At 46.0% G+C, this 19,823-nt stretch overlaps 1 protein-coding gene across 1 annotated transcript in view; it reads right to left on the bottom strand.

Moving 5' to 3' along the window:
• LOC115316492 (neuronal acetylcholine receptor subunit alpha-10) overlaps positions 1-19,823 on the bottom strand; it is a 686,776-nt gene that overhangs the window by 37,936 nt on the left and 629,017 nt on the right. Inside the window, exons 5-6 of the mRNA XM_040218145.1 lie at positions 7,573-7,617; positions 3,615-3,724 (exon numbers count right to left, since the gene is read on the bottom strand). Coding sequence (XP_040074079.1) covers positions 3,615-3,724; positions 7,573-7,617 — 155 coding nt within the window. The remainder of the gene's footprint in view (positions 1-3,614; positions 3,725-7,572; positions 7,618-19,823) is intronic.

The following is a 19,823-nucleotide window of genomic DNA, read 5'->3' as shown; positions in this document are numbered from 1 at the left end:
TAAGGAAGATCTATTGGTCGATTCTTAGAAAAGGAGTTACCATGAACCTTGGGATGCCCCACACACGTACCCCTTTGGGAAACGCCAACGCTGACCCAGGAACGAAGACAAAAAAAGAAAAAAAAAAAAAAAAAGAAGCAGCAATAAATAGAGGAAGCAAAAGCGGAAGATAAAAAAGAAAGCCAGAACAGAAAAGTGAAGGGGTCAGCGTTATCGTTTCGCCTCAAAAAAGAAAAAGAAAAAAGGGACGTGTGTGGCGTTTACCAAGGGGCATGCTAACGCAATCTCTAAAAATCCACCAATAGATCTTCATTTTTTTTTTAGCTGTAATAGTAAAAGTTGAAAGAGAAACATTCTAGGTTGAATGATAATTCAAGATTAATAGGGGTTAATCTTTAGTAAAAGTTGAACATTAATTTCACGGTTCCTTCAAGGTCAAATGTCAAATGTTTTCTATAAATGGCTCGGTGGGAAAATATTCTTGACGTTGGAATATCGCTACTCCAATTTCAGATGCAGGGGCACACTTTGCGCACTACGAGAATCGTTAAACAGGGGTTCTTAACCCGCATCGCTCTGGAATAGTAATATCGCCGGGAAACAACAGTGGCATTGTTCTTCATAACATTGCCGTGACTAAGCCATGAAGAAACAAACACTCGTTAACTCTCCATTGACGCCATTGCAAGCGTTCTTTTCGCAATACAGTTTTATAGAAATCACGCTCTATTAGCGTAGTGTGACGAAGCTTTGTGCGCACACCTTGGTCTTATAAAGTGATCGGTGATCCACGCGTTTGTTCCCCAAATCAATAAGCAGTGGACAACGGGTGGGGATACGAAAAACGAAAGGACAATGAGGGCATACACACGAAGACCTAATGCAGGGGAACGGACGAGACGATGCATGCTTTTGATTCGAGAGTGCGGTGGGGAGTACGTCAATGCCACCTATAGATTGAACCAAAGCCAGAATGCAGACATCCTCACAGTGAGATCGATCGCAAACACAGATTGGTTTCGAGTGCTGCAGCCAGCATTCGCCTGGACCTTGTGTCCAATCAATGCGTCAAAGGACGCTCGGCGTTTGTTGGGTTCAGGCACATGGATCGCCGAGCTGGCGCCATCCCATAGTGCAGGGGTGGCCAGGCTGGCCTGGCCTAAGAGCCGCAAACAAAACCACGGAACTTCTAAGAGCCGCGGGGGGGGGGGGGGGGGGGGGGCAAATTTAATTTTTGTTCAGAGTCTGACGCTACGTATGGGGGCACAAGGCTGCACGACTGTACGTATGGGAGTACAAGGCTGTCAAAGTGCAAGCTGCAGTGTGCTTTTTTCTGAAATCCTTTCTTTTTTTCCTGGGGAAACGCAAAAAGGGGCGAAGGGGGGGGGGGGGGGGTCCCCTTACGACGGATCCGCGAGCCGCACTTGGACCAGCAAAGAGCCGCATGCGGCTCGCGAGCCGCGGTTTGGCCACCCCTGCCATAGTGTGGCGACGTCTCATGAACGTAGAGGCTTTGATTATATCTAGAGTCACTGAGAGCTTAAGAAACACAGGGTGTGGCAAGTTCCAAGCATATCGTTATGGCCCCAGCCAATGGGAATGCGGCATTAGCGCCGAAGAGCCAATCACGAAGAAAGAAGCGCGTGAACAGAATGAGCCACGCCCTGCGAGTGGTAAGCTGTCGGTCATTGCGCTGAGAAACTGAGAGAAAGGAGTTAGGCGAGAGTGCGCTGGGATGTCAGAAGGCCGAGCTCTGATCCGAACTGTCAATACTGGTTATAACGAAGACCCCGTGAATCGAAAATCAATTCGCTATATCCGCTATTCCGTTATAACCGACCTCGGTTATAACGAAGTGCAAAAGGGAATGGGAAATTGTGATTGCTTTGTTGTAGCCGCTATCTCGCTATAACCGACTTTGTTGTAACCGGTCTCGAAAGTAGTAGGTACAGTGCTACTAAATAAGCTACGTTTCAGAGTAACGACACTTACCCATCTTGGGATTTAAGATCGTGGTTGTCATTTATCTGAAGCTTTATTTGTAATTGCAGGAACCGCTTTTTCCGTCCTGCACATATGTTTAGAAAGTTTGCGACAGAACGAAGCAAATATTACGTGAGCTTCCTAATACCGAATGTAATGCTGAGGAAGTCGCACTTTTGAATCGTGACGGTCGGCAGTTTCGTCTGCTCTATTCTAAGCGCAAAGATGGCGGCGCGCCCACAACATTATCGGGGAACGGAGTGCCATAATCTACACGTAGCTGATTTAGTGGCTATAGGTCATGGAGGTAGGAAGAAGAGGAGACCACCGACTCACGGCAGCCGAATTCGAGACAATCCTCAGCGAAGCCGCAAGTAGAGGTCGCGGTCGTTGGGAATGGCTCCAAGGGTGACCAAAACAGCCGTTGGCGCCAAATCAGCTGTCCCTTTCGTGCAAGAGCGTTTTTTTGGTTTTCATCATCGTAGGGGGCGCGTCCCTCAAAACTGGAAGTCTTTCCCGGCTTCACCTCTGCTAGCGTCTTGTCACCTCCAGAAGCCAGAGCCGTGTTATAGAGAGAGTTTGGTCAATGGGACGCGCGGGCAGAGCCAGGGCGTGCACCAGACGAAGAAAGAGGGCTTGGCACGCTCTCTTGGCCAACCAGAAGCCGAAAAGGATCCCCTAGCGGTGGTAGCGAGAAACAATTTTATTCGTAGGTATATGGTTTCAATAAGCGCGTAAAAGTTAAATGTAGTGAACTTTCCTGGTTGAAAATAGGGTGCACGCGATGTTTCGATTATTATCATGCAGAAAGATGTAAGAAACGAGTGTGCCGCTCAAACTCTGCTTTGCTCGCACAGAGTGTGGCCGCTCGGACGGCAGATTCCCGGCCCTCGGCGCTTACGGATTACGTCGATCGTTCCGCTAGTAGCGCTCTTCCACCATGTTTTTGGATGACCATGATTGAAATATCACGTGCACCATATTTTCAGTAACCGAGAGTTACTCCGACGCACTCATTAATTTCGTTTCTCAAGACCACCGCCAGGGTAGTATTTCCGGCTCCTGGTTGGTCACATTCTAATTTGTGAAAACGCTCTGGAACAGGCCCAGCCCACTTTCAGCCAATGGCGCGTCCTCATTTGTCTTCTAGACTTCCCAATAAATGACCAAACTCTCTACATATATACGGCTCTGTCAGAAGCTCCCTACCTCCATGATCTAGGTAGATTCAAAGCTTTGTCCTGACTGTACTCATAGAAGTCTTTGTCTTCACTGTACTCATAGAACGCGTTCAAATGCAAGAGCCAAACGCCGGATGCCTGCCTTCCGAGTTTTAACGCGTTCGGCGAGTGCAGTGGACCGGAGACAAAGGCTGCCTTTGCCTCCACTGCACTCGTCGAATGTGTTAAAACGCGAAAGCCAAAGCCGGACGGCGGCGTTCCGGGTTCTGAAGCGTTAGCCCAGTGCAGTGGAGACAAAGGCTGCTATATATCTTTAGATCTACCCACTAACCCTTCGAACCAGACCTCGACGTTCTGACGTCCCCGCGCGCTCTCGTCTCCTCCTCTCCCTCAGTTTCTCGCCGCGTAGGCGGCGCTGGGCATGTGCAGCGTGCGAGAGAGCTTGCCTACTTGTTGTAGAGGACGAGGTCGGGCTTCCAGACTTGCGCGGCCGGGATGCGCAGCACGCCGATGCCTCCGAAGTCCGAAGCGTTCCACTTGAGGTGGGCGTCCGTCCAGCGCTGCTTGACGAGAACGGTGCCAATGAAACCCCTCAGGCTCTCAATACGAGCGACTCCACGATTCTCATCATACTTCGACGCCGGGTTTGGTGATATCATTGGGGCGGTTATTGCGCGACTTTTGATGCTGCTCGTTCCACACGATGTTTCCGAGAACAAGCGAGCTTTCGTGATACTTATAAACGAACCGTTTTTCCGAATTCAGTGTTTTGTTCTATAGGGTAAATAGATCGCACAGGTCACTGGCAGAATAATAACGGCAGGTCGTCTCTTTTGTATGCCCATCCTCCGGCTCCCGCTCATTGCCTTCCGCAGTGCTTAGGCTGCGCGTTCACCCTTGAAGCTCGCGAGACATCCTAGCGTTATCGAAACGAAACCTCACGCTTAAAGCGAAAAAAAAAAGCTTGCCTTTTTTATTTTGTTTAGGGACTGTAGGCATGAGCGTGGTTTCCAGAACTCGTGCGGCGCATTCACACTGGTTGTTGGACTACGTTTGCGAAGCGGTTGCTGATGCAGTTCGCGAGCGACCCTGTTGAGACACACCAAGAGGCGGTAGGCGAGAGGCGGTTAGCGGGGTCTCGGCGGTCACGTGTGATCTTTGGCAACCCTGTTTTACGATCGAAAATTCACTTTATTCCACAATCCAAAGCAAACATTTAGCTATTTTGGCACTCTAAAGCTTTTTCTTTGGGCTGTTCGCACGCATCACGACTTCAGGTAGTGAAAAAAGAGACTTGGACCCGCAAAACCCTCTTGCGATTCCCTCGACTTTGGCCACAAGCGAAGCCCAGCTATGCGCGCCCTGCTGATGCAGAAAGGGTACCCCCGACCCTTTCCTTGAAGTGGGCCCTTCCCGCAGGAATAGCTGACTTTGTTTTCGGGATAGAGGGCCAGTGTTTCCACCTCATCGTTCGCTTTTATAATTATCGGAGTAGTGAGCGGTACTCTGCCAGCTGCGCGGTAGTGTGTTGGGTGCGCAATTAGGTTCACGACGTCTCTATCGGCCTTTGTCGTGGTCATGCACGGTGTCGAAAGCTTTCAGTAGTTCACACGACTGTCTTAGTGTGCACAAAAGCTGTCCTTTCGGTCGATCAGAGGCGGGTTCTGACTCAGTTTTGACGTTCTACGGGCAAAGACTAACAAGGCAGTGAGCGACAGGCTCTGGCACCCCGAATAACAGACAAACTCTTACCCAAACCAAATCACCGGAGCGAACCCCGTTAAGATTACGAGTCAATTCTTTTAGCAGCGGATTCAAGTGACGGGGGTGAACATCATGTTTCTTCGTTGATTTGTCTTCCGCAACTTAGGACTACACGGCGCCTTGGACGCCTCACCAGCGGCCGATGCCATCTTGTCTCGAAAGACACCACGTCACATCAGCGTCGTGTTGCGATTAGTTGCCGTTTCGCGGTTCGCCAAAGCGGTTGGGGTAAATCGGTCCCGCAGCGGTTAACAGAAGCGCGCTCCAACCGCTCGATCCCAGCCGCTTTGTGCTTGAGAATGCGCAGATCCGCTTCGCGATTGCGAATCCGCTTCCAGTGTGAACGCGCCATTAAGGCCGCGCGACCGACCACGCGATTAAAAGGCTACATTTAATTTCCAAGATTTAAAATCGCACGCGGTTATTAGTGGTAACCAGCGCGATGATAAAGCAACTTATCCTGTGTAAAGAGCAATTGTTTCAATGATGCGCAACTAGTCTGGTGAACGATGATTATCAGCACGCACTCAATTTTATGGGTTTCGTCGATACCTCAGGCTCCGCCAGAACGTAGCGCCGGCGATTGAGACGAGATGCTAGAGAGTCAGAATGGTAACAAAATAATTAGGTAAGGACAAAGACCGGCGATTGACTAAGATATTATGGTCACTTATAAGGTCAAAAACACAAGGGAGGAGTTTTCGTAGTCCGTTCTTGAGCGCGAGCTTATAGCTTTCAAGAAAACTTTGGCGTTTCGCGCACCTCGAGCGCGAGCGTGCAGCCTGAGCATGACGGAAGTCACAGAGCTCGTAATATAGGGAGTATTCACTGGGCGCCATATTTGTGGGTACTTTTTAGAGCGCATGCTCAGAACGAGCTCAGATCAATAGGCTGCTAAGACCGGCACTCTTGATGGTGCGGAATGCACGTTGCAAAAGAACTGTGGAAGCTCGCCATCAGCACGCGCTCAGCATTCGCGCACACAGCTATGGCGTCCAGTGAATGCTCCCTATAGGGAGTATTCACTGGCGGCCATATCTGTGTGCGTGGTTGCTGAGCGCGTGTTGACGGCGACCTTCCACAGTTCTTTTGCAACGTGCATTCCACACCATCAAGATTGCCGGTCTTAGCAGGCTATTAATGTAAGCTCGTTCTGAGCATGCGCCCTGAAAATCGCCCTCAAATATGGCGTACAGTGAATGCCCCCTATAGGCCGGGCCTTCGAAACAAAAAAAGATCATGCCCGATTATTCTCATTTTGTCAATGACTATCGTTTTAAACCGTTTTTTTTTTTTTTTAATTTCATTGTGGGAAAAAGTAATGGTCGCTTTTCTCACAAACATCGTGTAGTTTGAGATTTTTGTTTTTTCTTTGTACTTTTATCTCGGGGCATATTGCGTGAGGCCTCCTTTAACGCACACTGGGCTCTAAATTGCGCTATAATGCAATTTACTAAACTGCACGCTCTCTAAAACAACGCTTAAATAAAAAATAAAAAAAGAGAAGTAATATTAGTTGCATCAAAATAACAAGAGTGGTGGCGAAATCCTTGGGAGTCTTTAATTTTAATGAAACATTAGAAGACGCAGTAACTGAGAGGATGAAAATGACAGGAATGAGTTCCAGTTGTCCCGCCTCCAGCATGAGCTTCCTACCTTCGATAATGCTTCGGCGCCTCACGAGCCTTGAGCGTTCGCGTACAGTCGTAGCACAGTGGAAGGCAACGAGCACACTGCTAGAGACCGGGTGTCTGAACGAGACGCCCTGTCGCTCCCATCCTTCCAGTGACTGAAGAAGCTCCAATAAATTAAGGTAGAATTTGGAAACAATGCAAGGACTCGTCCTGATGTCCAAAAATATTCCTCTGCTGGCTTCGCCCCACTAGACGAACACACAAAAATCACCGTTAACAGACATAACAAAAATAACCTGCCAAGCAACATTTTTTTTTTTTTTTTCTGACATCAGCGGCAACAAGTTGTTCACGAAATTGGGTGTGGGAACGCGCGGTACTGCCGAAGTTTTGTCAGCTTGCCAAGAGGCTTCTTGGGTGATGTTGGCAAGCGGTGTTCGTTCTTTGTTTGGTTAGTTGGAATGGCTAAGTGAACAAACAACCAACTCGAAACAGACAAAAACGTGCATGTTTGCGTCGAAAAAAAAAGTTTAGCGTTTTACATTGAACGAGTTCTCTCGAGTGCTCCAAAATGCCAGCCAACTCGCATTCCGCGTTCCTGCGTGCTTACTAGACAACGATGTGCTCCCGTACATAACGGATTCAGTTACCGCGTCGCTGCTCGGCGGCAGACTACGTACTTTCTGAATGCTAATCAAGTCCAAGTTGGAGAGATACTTAACTCAAACTCTAACGCCGATTCTGTAATCTTCTCGAGAATTCTAGGCGCATTTTGGAGAGCGGAAGCGCGTAGCCGTAAAAGTTGAGCTCCTAACGTTGTTATCGTTAAGGAAGCCCGTTAAAGAGTGAGAGCTAGCGCGCGCCGAGAGGCGCTTCCCGGAGCTCGTTACTGCAAATTGCGACCGCCTCGGCGGGAACGTGACTCCGCCGCACTCGCCTAAAAGTTGTGGCCCGAAGGCACGCAACCGATCGCGGTAAGTCTCATAAGTAATGGAATGTCGAATACGCACCTGCGTCAGCCTGCAGTTGGTTGAGATTGTCTGGGACTTTTCATCCTGCAAAAAGACAAACAAGCAAGCAAAAGACGCCCAGGTAAAGTACCGCTAATTAAAACGTACTCTTCCTGCGAAGAAATGACGTAGAACAAATCGAGGAGCGAGTAATTAAGGAAATAATATCCTCGCTAATAACGGTTGTAACGTAAGAGAATGAAGCACCCGCGAAGACGAGGTACTCGTGCTCGGCATCGCGCGAACAATAAACAGAGTCGGAAATGGCGAACGCTCACAATTTACGGTGCTCCATTAAGAGCGAGCGCGACTGAGAACGACGGCGGAAGAAAAAACAAAAAAAAAAAAACAGAATGCGGTAAATTTAAAGCGCGATGCAAGTTGTTCCACAACGGTATCCATTAGTGGATTTCGATAAAGCGGAAACAGACGGCATCAGTGATCGCGTGCTTCCAAACACTAACGGTGTGTTTAATATATATATATATATATATATATATATATATATATATATATATATATATATATATATATATATATATATATATATATATATATGTATATTTACCGTTTCAAGAGCTTGAAGGTATAATCGCGGTTGCCGCGGCTGCATGTTCTCCACTCCAATTTACAGAACACGTGCGTGTGCTGTCGGAAACCGTCGGGGGAGCGCTACATCGCTGCTCCTGGCGCTGCGTGCCATTTCAAAACTCCAAAGCGACGGCCCTTCATTACGCAAAAAAAAAAAAAAAAAAAAAAACCACGCGCAACGGAAAGGGGGATGCTTTTAAGTGAGAGAAACGACCCGCATTTTCAATGCGCTTTCGTGCACTCGTGGGGGGCACATTTACAAAACATTCTTATCTTTTTATCATTGAGCGTAGACCATTATTCGCTTAAGCTGTGCTGTGCTGAGGAATATATATATATATATATATCTATAAAGTGCGTACTACAGTATAAATGAAAGTTGTTTCCAGTAAAGCCTGCTCTTTGTTTCAGCCGCCGCGCTTAATAATTATAGTAATTCGTCCTAAGGACAACGCGCGGGAACTCTTTTTTTTTTTTTTTTTTTTGGTTTTGACGCACTGCGCGCTGTGTGTATGGAATATATATATACAGGAATATATATATATTTCTTGATAAAGGCGCCGTTGAACGTGGGTTTGTAAAACAAAAGGTACGATACTTTCGTTGCTGCTGCAGTTTCTAGTTAGCGAATAGATTGAATTTAAAAGAGGTCGTGGCATAGCGGCCATGGATAAGTGCACACATTTCTTGAGCGCAGAGGGTGAAAGGTAAATGCAAATTGATACACATGTATAGTTACCCTATACGTAATAACACCATGTACTGTTTGCGCTGAACAACATTTTTCAATAAGGGGTCAAGTAATTGGTCCTAGCACCTTTGGGCGATTTGTATACTTCGATTGTCGCATACAAAACGGAATAACATTTCCTAAAGCAGTGAATGAGTTTTAGTGAAAGTCCGTTAAAATTTGTCCCAAAAATGTGTCCACCCGTGTGTTTGTCCGCAATATTTTCTCGAGCAATTTCGCGGAGAAATTGAATCTGTGTTCAATTATACATCAATTCAGGCCGTATCACAATTTATTTATTTGAGAGAACTTCCAGCCGCATTTCAAGAGCTATTGTAGGAGTAATCACAAAATAGAAAAAAAAGGAAAATGCAATGACATACCAACCGGAAAAAAAAAATACAGAAAGAAACGTGCTAATAGTGCAAGCCTCTACAAAATTATAAAAAAAAGACGCCGGGGTGGTAATATCTTTAGTAAAATATTCGGCGCAGAACTTCCCGAGGGAACAAATCATATGTAGAAAATCGTTTTCGAACATCGTTTCAATGCTGGGCATAACTGAAGGGTCACGCAGGAAGCGTTGGACACCTGACGTCGCGACGACGTTACGAGAGTTCACCACTTGATACCGTGACGTCCTGTGACCTGACCTCACGCAACGCGGTCGCGTGACGTTACGCGATAACTCGACGCCATGGTATTACCGGCTACCTCGACTCGACGCCCGTAACCTCACGTGACGTCAAATTACTAAAAATATTTTCGCCTACGCGTCCCGACACTTAATACAACCAAAATAAACGATCGGTCCTTATAGATTGCATTGCATGTAGTATAAGACTTTGGAGATAAAGATTGCTGCCAATTTTTTAAATAAATAATAGTAATAATAATAAAAGAAGAGAGTGTAGTGACAAACCGTTTAAAAAGAGGCAACAGTGAAACAAAATATGCTTGTTGGCTCTTATCGAGGGATTGAGGAAAACGCCTATCCGCCATGGCTTGATCGCATACTCTGAGGAAATCCGAGCATATATTGGAGAACGAGCGCTCCGTCAGCGTTCGGCGAAGACTCGAATTCAATCACGTGCTTTGTGTCCAAGCAATGGCGGCCGCCAATGCTGCTCGATGCACTTTTGAAAACGGTCCCCAGTGATCTCTATTGTAGTAGGCTGGATCGCGGATCGGGAGCCCGTCAGTGTCGCCACCGGCGGCCATCACTTGACACCAGGCAATACACGCAAGTCTTTGGGAGAAACGCACAAAAGTAAGAATATTGAAGCATGTACGCGGTGCTCGGAGGCTAGTATTTTATGGTGTGCTGCGATCTTTATGTTGGGTGTTTGGAGTAAAAAAAGGAACTTGCTGTCAATGAGACCGTCCTCGGGGAAGCCCAGAAGTTTATGAATGATGAATGACAAAAAGTTTCATCTCGTCAGCGGCTTTCCCGGACTGAGTGAATTCCGCTTAGCAAAGCCTTCGAACTTGTCATCTGCTAAACCCAACTCAACGAAACCGGACCGACTCCGCGGTATCTCTAGTTAACTCCCGCCACATTGATCGGCACTACAGCGGAGTCACTCTCGACCACAAAATATATGTTTATAAGAACTGCGAGGGTTGTCAGTTCTAATGGTTGTAAGCAAGCTATTTGACGGTCTTATCGAAAAGCATAAAAAAAAGTTTCAGTGCCGACAACAGCTTAGAAACGGGGAAATGTCACTTTTTCTCGTTCTTCCCATAGAGTCCCATGCATTGGCTGGTGTCAATCAATGGCCGCCGGTGGCGACACCCGGCCCCAGCTGCCGAGGCCGCGGTCCGCGATCCAGCCTACTACAATAGAGATCAGTGGGGTCCCCCTTCGCGCGTTGAGTTAACCTAGATGGTATATCCCACATTACCTTTTTTTCTTCGTTCTTTTGACATTTTATCAGAACGTAAACGTCTCAAGTACAAAAAGCATCGTTTCTTCCTTCGACGACTAAACCTTGTAAGAAATTTTTCGCGCAATGCGTAAATAATGCAACAATCTTATTTTCCGTTTTTTTTTTTTTACGTGACGACTATAGGAGTATTAAGACGTTGCACGTCACGCTTCACGTCTGTTTCCCGCTATAGGCTGGTTCACACATTCGCGTTCGCACTTTACGGACTGCGTTCCGACAGCTCGTGACCGCTCACGACGAGAAAATTAGCACACCGGCGCCATCTGTCGTGTGGCTCCGAAACGGTTCCGATCTGCGTGTATTTTACGCATCACACTTTTACCCCTAGGGGCTCGAAATAATTCAGACAACCTCATAAACGAGCGTCCCTTGTATAGACACATGGCAGACTTTTATCTCGCGTATGTCGCGTAACCTTCGGTGCAAATGTACGCGGATCGCAACTGGTTGTCTCTCCATTGTGTTCCCTCGGTCAGACTGACGACACAGCAAAAGACAGTTTGCGGGCACAGTCCGGAGCTTGTTCCTTCCTTTGCATGACGGTCCCCGTCCCGTTGGCCGCGCAATAACTGTACGCGGACATGTTCGGAGCCTGCGTATGTAAGGGGCCAACGTCCTTCGGACGGTTTGTCCGGGCATAATTCTGTCGTCGAGCCTGTGGTGACCACCGTCTCTTTCGTACGGTGCGCGAGCAGTGCAACCGCGGCTTCGTGAAATCTACATACTGTCATCCGGTCATTTCTGAGCGGAACCGAAAGGTCCAGAAATTATTTGGAATACCTTCTCGAAATATTTGTTTTTTTAAAGCTAATAGGAACGTTAACAATGGTTCAGAAAGTTTCCATTCTTGGAACTTGGGTACTGCATTCGCGTCTCCAGCTAGTTGCTCGCCCTCCCGCGGCGGAAACGGGAAGCGCTCTAGTGAGGGTCTTCCGATTCTCCCGTTCAGCGGGCGCGGCGGAACTGCGCGCGATCATGACTCGCGAAATGTCATTTCCGAACGCGAAAAAACACTCTTCACTGTCCTAGCGCAATGCTGAAGTCTTATGGGATTGTACCTTATTAGAGAGTTTTAGTATTGCGTATAGAAGCAAACGCAAGCGCTGTGCGTTTGCATTAAGGCCGGTTCAGACACTTGCGTTTGAGTGCGTTTGACTGCGTTGCGTCAAGAACCGAAAGACAGTCACCGGCACATCTGCGCATGTTTCGTATGAAGCATGGAATGCAATTCATAGAATCATCTTGGCACGCAATATAAGCTGCAGGGATGTCCTGGTTTCTTGCAGCCGCAACGCAGTCAAATGCAGTCAAACGCAACTGTCTGAACCAGGCTTTAAAGTTGCGTGCCCCACGTTGTGCGTGCGCCTCATCGCCATGTGCCAATCCAAGACCGGCTTTTTGGGCTCCGCGCACGTGCTAACGCAGACGCACAGCGCTTGCGTTCGCTCGTATACGCAATAATAAAATTCACAATTTTTTCACCGGCTTCCAACGCCAACGCAACGTTCTGCAGTGAGCAGACGTGCAAGCAGGTAGACGTTCCTTCAAACTGGAAAGGCCGAGATTGGCAAAACGACGGTGCGTAAACATGAAACTAGGTAAATGTTATTAAACAACTGGTAATTAAAAAATATATATTTTTTACTTGTATTTTTTTTTGTTATTTTGGAGCATTTGCTCTGGAAGGATTTTGGCGGCGACTTTGTAACTGTTGCCGATTGTCAAAAGTCGCGACTTTGATAGCAAAATATGCTTTACCCACAATTAATGTGATTTGACGTGGATTTTTCACATTAGCGAGAATGTTTTGACTGATTTTAGACTATTTTTATTTTATAACTTGGAAATTAAAAATGCTGCATTTGGCACCAGTAACGATAATTAGAACTCTTTTGATTGTCATGCTTGTTCGCGCGTTTGAACTTAGAACATAAGTAGAGCTCCGTGTTTTCGGATAAATCCGAAAAACTCCGAAAAACACCCGCCGGTAAATATTTCGTCAATTCGGATTTATCCGATTAACTCCGAATGTTTATGTGCCAATGCCCTTCCCCCAAAGCAAAAAAAAAAAAAGGTAATTTTTAAAAATTTTTTTTTTTACAATTTGTTTAGCACGGAGTCAATGGTCCTGTGAAAATGGCACCATAAATATCTTTCAAATCTCAGACCGTTGTCAAAAGAGGTCTTGTCGCTTGTCTCGTCGAGGTTGATTCAGGGCAACAGGTCATTGTACATTCGGGTCACGACAAAAGCCACTCTTTTGGTTTCCAGTTGGAGACATCCGATTTGTGATTTAAAGAAAGGAGAAGTTATGTTTTTGTAACAGTGAAAGCTAGGGACCATAGAGATTGCATTAAATAGGGAAGAGGGGGCAGTTGAAACTTCTCTACTACATCCTTAACCACTCCATTGGTGGGATGACTACGAGCTTCCTTGTGGCTACCTCCGGCAGTTTATTGATTTTAGGGTATCGATGTTTATCGAAACCACACATGTGTGCGACATTTGTCGTGGGACAAATTGATAGTGCCAATGGCAGTGGCACGTACGTCAAATTCAACTGAATTTGACGTACGTGCCAATTATTTGGCGTAGGTTTACAATTATTTGGCATACGTTTACATCCGGTTATTACGTTTACATCCGGTTATTATTTTCATATTTATTTTCAATGGGAAACTCTGCGAAATTAAACTCCGAATTTTGGAGAATCGGCAATCAAACATATGCAAACTCCGATAAACTCCGAATCTTCGGCAAAAAATAAACTCCGAAAAACATCCTCCGATTTTGACGAAAAATAAACTCCGAAAACGCGGAGCCCTAATCATACGCAATAAATTATATCAGAGCTTCAAAAACTGCATATTAAAATATCTGAATTTTAATATTATTCGCACATAATGTCGCATTTAGATTACAATGACTTTTTCTACCATCACCAACATGGCTTTCGCAAAGGTTACTCTTGTGAGACGCAACTCTGAATTTACACATGACCTTCATTGCAGCCTTCAATCTCGCAACGAAGCAGACGCAATATTTTTAGACTTCTCCAAGGCATTTGATCGTGTCCCACATATTCGTTTAATCTCTAAACTTTCTCGCCTTCATCTAGACCCCCACGTCTTGATGTGGATACGTAATTTTCTTGACTCGCGAATGCAGTACACAGTCTTAAATGGGTACGAATTTGATTTAATTAATGTCACATCTGGCGTGCCCCAGGGCACAGTCCTTGGGCCTCTTCTTTTTCTAATATTTATTAATGACCTTCCAAATTCTATTTCTTCTCACATACGTATTTTTGCAGACGACTGTGTTCTATATCGCGAGATCACTTCACCTAATGACCGCAAACTCATCCAAAAGGACCTAGAGAATATATCTCAGTGGTGTAACAACTGGTTGATGCCACTAAATAAATCTAAATGCAAATTAATCCACTTTTCTCGTAAAAGAGTTCCTTCCTCCTTCCAGTATGTGCTGGGCGACGAGATCATTGAAGAAGTCGATAGGTATAAATATTTCGGTGTCGTACTAACTTCCGATATGACATGGATTAATCACATTAACACAATTTCTTCGGACACAGCAAGGACCCTTGGTTACATCCGGCGTTGCTTGAATGCTGCTCCTCCAAAGCTTAGGAAACTTGCATACGAAACCTTCATTCGACCAAAATTGGAATATGCATCTACAATATGGAATCCGCACCAAAATTACTTAATCACCCAACTCGAAGCAATTTAAAACCGAGCTACCCGCTACATTTTATCAAACTATGACTATAAAAACAGTGTCTCTGCCATGAAAACGAGCCTAAATTTACTAACTCTGGAGGTACGCCGCAAGGTTGCACGTCTTTGCTTACTCCATAAACTTTACCACTACCATCCCACTGTTCGAAGCTCATTCCTGCGCACTCCCGCGCGGTCATCTCGTCGGCTCAATAACTCTTACAATTTTCAACGTATATCGGGTTCCAGTAATGCCTTTAACAAATCATTTCTCCCACTAACAATTGTGGACTGGAACAGTCTTCCAGAATCGCTCATTACAATAACTGACCCTGTAGTTTTCAAAAGCTCCATCATGTCGTATTTTTCCACACCAAGTTAAGTTTTTTTCTTTTTTAGCTACGTTGCATGAATGTGCGTTGTTATGTATTTTTAGCTACCTTGCATGAGTGTGCCTTGTTATGTATTTTTTTTTCATTTCTTGTATAATTTCTTGTGTTGCCCCCTCCTTATGTAATGTCCTCGAAAGAGGACCCTTAAGGATGAATAAATGAAATGAAACGAAGTTATTATAATATATTATATTATATGCTTACTTCACTGGAATGTATGGCCCCAATTGACGCCACAATCACAAAAATACGCCATTTAATCAGGATAGTGTTTCCAGAAAGGTATCATTTTTTTTTCAGCATATGAAAAACTCTGACACCGTTATCAATATAAAGTAGACAAAGAGTGCAAAATTGGATGCAATGCGTAGTCCTATGCGTCACGCGTTGCTATAAAAACACACGCACTTCAACTGTCTCACTCTTATTCCGTCTTTGGCTTGTTGTGAGAACAGCGTTTATTAATTTATACGTTTTCTTGACATATTATAAAAATAGATTTATTCTGTCTTGTGCTGGGGAGTAATCTTAATGCAATTCATCATCTAAATAACCAAAACCCATTAAAAGGCCCACAGGTCATTAAGTCACATGGCAATTATCTGAGCGAAAAAGGTAGCGAGAACGCACAAATATCAGCGCTGATTTTTTCATCAACTTCAATATTCTCGGTTACCTCTAAGGTGTATGAAATACTGTCTTTAAAGGGACACTGAAATCTCCGAATAGTTTTGAAGTGCCTGAATCGAACATGTATGTCACAAAATAAAGTTTGCGCGAACAAATCTTTTAACTAAATAATTACGATGTGAGACACACCTTGAGTTATGAAAGAATTCGTAATTAAACCCTATAACGAAAAATGAAATCCAAAATAGAGGTTAGTTTCGGTTTCGCTCCAGATTTAAAACAAGCCTCCCGGAGTAAGTATTCCGCTAAACACCGTTTTAGTTTTACGAGTAAAAGCGGTGACCTGCGCTCATAACACCCTAGCTTCCTAGTATTACCAGAAATAATTTTGTGTCGCTCAGTGAAGCCAGAACACTGAACAGGCTCAGCAGCGGTACGCACCTCCGACCCTCACTATAACCGCCATTTTGGAGTGGCGCCACCTTTAGTTAGTTGGAGTCGCGAATACTTTTCAAACAACCTAACTCCAACCAGAAAAAAACGAATTCCGCCTGCAAATAATTGCACCCTCTCCCCGATGTATCGAACGCACAGACGTAGCAATGTTCAGGTGCATCGGTGGAATTTTGAAAACGGTCGATATCACGTGAAATTTCGGTTGTGCTTCTCTTTTTCTCTTATAGGACCATTAAAGAGAAAGAGAGAGAGAGAGAGGGAAAGCGTTCGGTAGAAATAAAATTGCGCGCGTGTTGCCTTCGATTCTTGCCTCGCAACTGTTTGTTTGAAAGACGACCTAAGCCAGACTGCACACAGATGTTACCCTAGCTCCGCTGCAGAGAGCAGAAACGCTGTCGATGTCGATAGATGGACATCGATAAACGTTTAAGAACCTCCCACTCTCGCGATTTCTCTTTTTCTCTCTTCAAGTTCTTGGCTTAGTTGTTAGCGGGGATCGGTAATTACTTGCTTCCCTTTGGACTTTGAAGAAGTGAATGCAAAGGCCGCGGGTCTTTGCGAGCGTTTTGAACTTCCGCGAGCGAACCTCTCACGAAGTCCTTCGTTCAATCCTCGTTCGGTCATTATAAAAACGTTAGCGAGGCATTCGAAAAAATTTTTAGTTGCCCTCGCAAAAAAGAAAAAAAAAGAAAAAAAAAAAAAGAAGAGAACATTTTGAGGAATGTACACATTGCACTAGAGGAGTTGTTAAGAGTGGCTAAAGCTACTACTACTCGAGGTATTGACTGAGGTGTTATTGATAAACAATTAGAACGTAACGAGGATGAAAATAAAAAGAAGAGGTTTGGTTTACTCATTTTTAGCTTCTCACGAAACAGTCTAGGGCAGGGGTGGACAGGCTAACCCGGCCTAAGAGCCGCTGAAAAAGACGCGAAACTTCCAAGAGCCGGGGGGGGGGGGGGGGGGGGGGCAAACTTTTGTCCAGTTTCAGAGCAATAGACAACACTCGAACTTCTTTCACTCTACCCGAGTGAAAAGCAGTCCAACTGTACATAAGGCACAAGACTACCAAACCACAACCTGTCTTTTGATTTAAAACGCGTTCCATTTTTTTTTGTTTTTTTTCTTGGGGGGGGGGGGGGGGGGGGAGGAGGGGGAGCGCGGGCCGGGGGGCGGGGGGGGGGGGGGGGTAGGGGAAGGAGCCGCGACCCGCACTTTATAGGGTGAAGACATCCATTGTTGTATTGAAAAGTGCCTGCGCGAGCCGAATGGGTCTTGAAATGGCGCCCAAGCACCGGGCAGAGCTAAGCGCTCGCTCCGAACGAGATCGAAGCGCGTGCATTCTGGGCACAGAAATGGCCGAGATGCCGCCACCCTAACACGCCAAAAGCCGCATGCGGCTCGCGAGCCGTAGCTTGGCCCCCCATGGTCTAGGGTGTTCCTTGGAGTCCAAATTGGTATAGACGCTTTGCACACGCGCCAAAATACAGCCGCCATTGCTGACCTTCTGTTGTTTTACCGAGATACCAAGCCACTGAAATTGGTGTGGACGAGCCTCCACAAAAGCTAATGCTGGAGAGAAAGACAGAATAAAATCTAGGATAGCAATGGCCTAGCCTGCTATGGTAATAATGAAGGGAAGTAAACGTAAGAAGGGGAAACAAAAACTGAAGGTCAGTTATGGCGGCGCCCATGCACAGCAGCTGCAAAGCGTCTATATCATTCAACCCAATTTTTTTTTCTGGGCTCAGTAGCGTATGCGGGTAGAAACTGAGAGAGAGGAGAAAATGAGAGCTCCGAGCTTGGAACGGGTTCGAACGTCAAGCGTGGCGTTTGGTGTACGGCGTCCACGTTCGAACGCGTTCGAGCAGCTAGCAGAGACAAAGAGAGCGAGCTTCGCGTCCACCGACTTATCATTCCAACCAGAGCTCGGTACCCTGACTTCCTCGTGGGCTCTTATCTCCCTTCTCTCTTCCTCTCTGTTTGTGCCCGTAAAGCTTTTTACCCAGGATTATATGTAGGAATCTTACATTCAATCTTATTACGTTGGATACTTTTTTTTAGGCTCGTAAGAAACTAACTTTAGAGTAGTTTTATGAGATGACAGCGCACCAATCTGCTAATTTTTAAGGCGAACAATAGGTATACTGGAAGTTATGTATAGGAACACAACATGCAGCGTATATTTATGTGGACATTAAATAAGGATCTGTCTGATAACGCATTGTTTATAGCGGCCCGATCCTACCTTTTGATGATTTATAATCTCCTTCCCGTATTACCAATCACTTGGGCACAAAAGGTGCCACGAGCAACTAAAAGCGCGACATTTAAAACATGTTTAGATCTCCCGAGTAGGTTAACTGTTACGATAAGTAATTAAAACGTGTACGCGCTTTAATTACGGAGGTAAATTGCGGCACGAAATCGGGAAAAACGAAACAAACAACGACAAACAGCATATGGGCCTCGGTGCAGTAGTGCGATAAACGGCCAACTATGCTCAGAGATACGTGAACTACAGCTCGTTTTAAAAGCACTGACTTAAGGGGTGCAGGACTGGCGGGAGCTCAGGGCTAAAATTCCCCCATCGTCCGCAGAGCACAGCACACACGTCGTCCCAACGCTTCTGGCCGTATCACCGCGAAGGCACGATGAAACGCGACAGCGGTCACTCGTCATTACGAAAACATTCTCTGCGGCGCTCTATACCGCCCCCTCTCCGATCACATGTGTCCGCCGTCACGATCGACCAAGGGCCGTGGACAAACAGCGCTGCAGCGTCCGTAGGGCAGGCTCTCCGCTAGTATTGACCTTTCATTAGGCCGGTTCTCGGGATGGCGACGAGCGTTTCTTCTTTGGGCTTCCTTTCTTCGCAGGGAGTTTCGTTCGTTAAGACGAGCGCAGTAACTTGCTCTGCCACCGTATTTATTTATAGACGGAACGGACTCCCGGTGAAACGGACGGACAGGGCGGAGAAGGCTTTCCCCGCTTCGTCCGGCGTGCCGTAAGTACACTCAGTTTTATCTCGGGATGGAGCGCGACGGACCCGGCGAGCCGTCCCAGCCAATTGAGCGCTGTGAACGAATCAGGTGGCCGCGCCCCTTCAGAAGGTTCGGTGACGCTCTGCGCGGTATTAGCTTGGCTTCGAGGGCTCGTAGCTTCTTCTGCGCTTCGTCGTAAGGTAAGACGGAGTATAGTATTGCGAACGTTGCTCGGTGAATGTATACTTTCTCTCACCCCCGATCGATGCGTGTTCGCGCTTGCCCCCGTGTGTGCGCGTGCGTTTTGTGCAAGCGTTGAATTCATACTTGTGGACAACATTGGTTGTCCACACGCCGCTCACGCGTGCTCCTTCTCTCGTCAGAAACGACAAAGAAAGTTTTCACGGCACATGGGCTTTTTTTACTCTTTAAAGAGCGATAGCGAATACCGAAATATTGATCAGGTAACAAAGTATTTGCAGGGAAGCGAGAATACGATAATAAAGGTCCCGTATTTACGGTAAGGTTTCGTTGATATACAAGGCCGATGTATCGACAAAACGTTCACTCAAACTATTAGAACATACTTCGGAATTAAAAACAGCGCGAAAAGACGAGGACCAGACAAAGAAGTGACACGGACATAGCGCTGTCGTCTTTTCGCGCTGATTTTAATTCCGAAGTATGTACCAACTCGCCCAAGCCTCAACTATTAGAACACTGTGGTCACTGAGAGCTTAAGAATTCAGATCATCATTATTATCGTTCCAGATCAAATA

Source organism: Ixodes scapularis, unplaced genomic scaffold, assembly GCF_016920785.2.
Source record: "Ixodes scapularis isolate PalLabHiFi unplaced genomic scaffold, ASM1692078v2 PGA_scaffold0__279_contigs__length_252992795, whole genome shotgun sequence".
NCBI classification, from domain to species: Eukaryota; Metazoa; Arthropoda; class Arachnida; order Ixodida; family Ixodidae; genus Ixodes; species Ixodes scapularis.
This window is presented reverse-complemented; position numbering and strand designations above follow the sequence as displayed.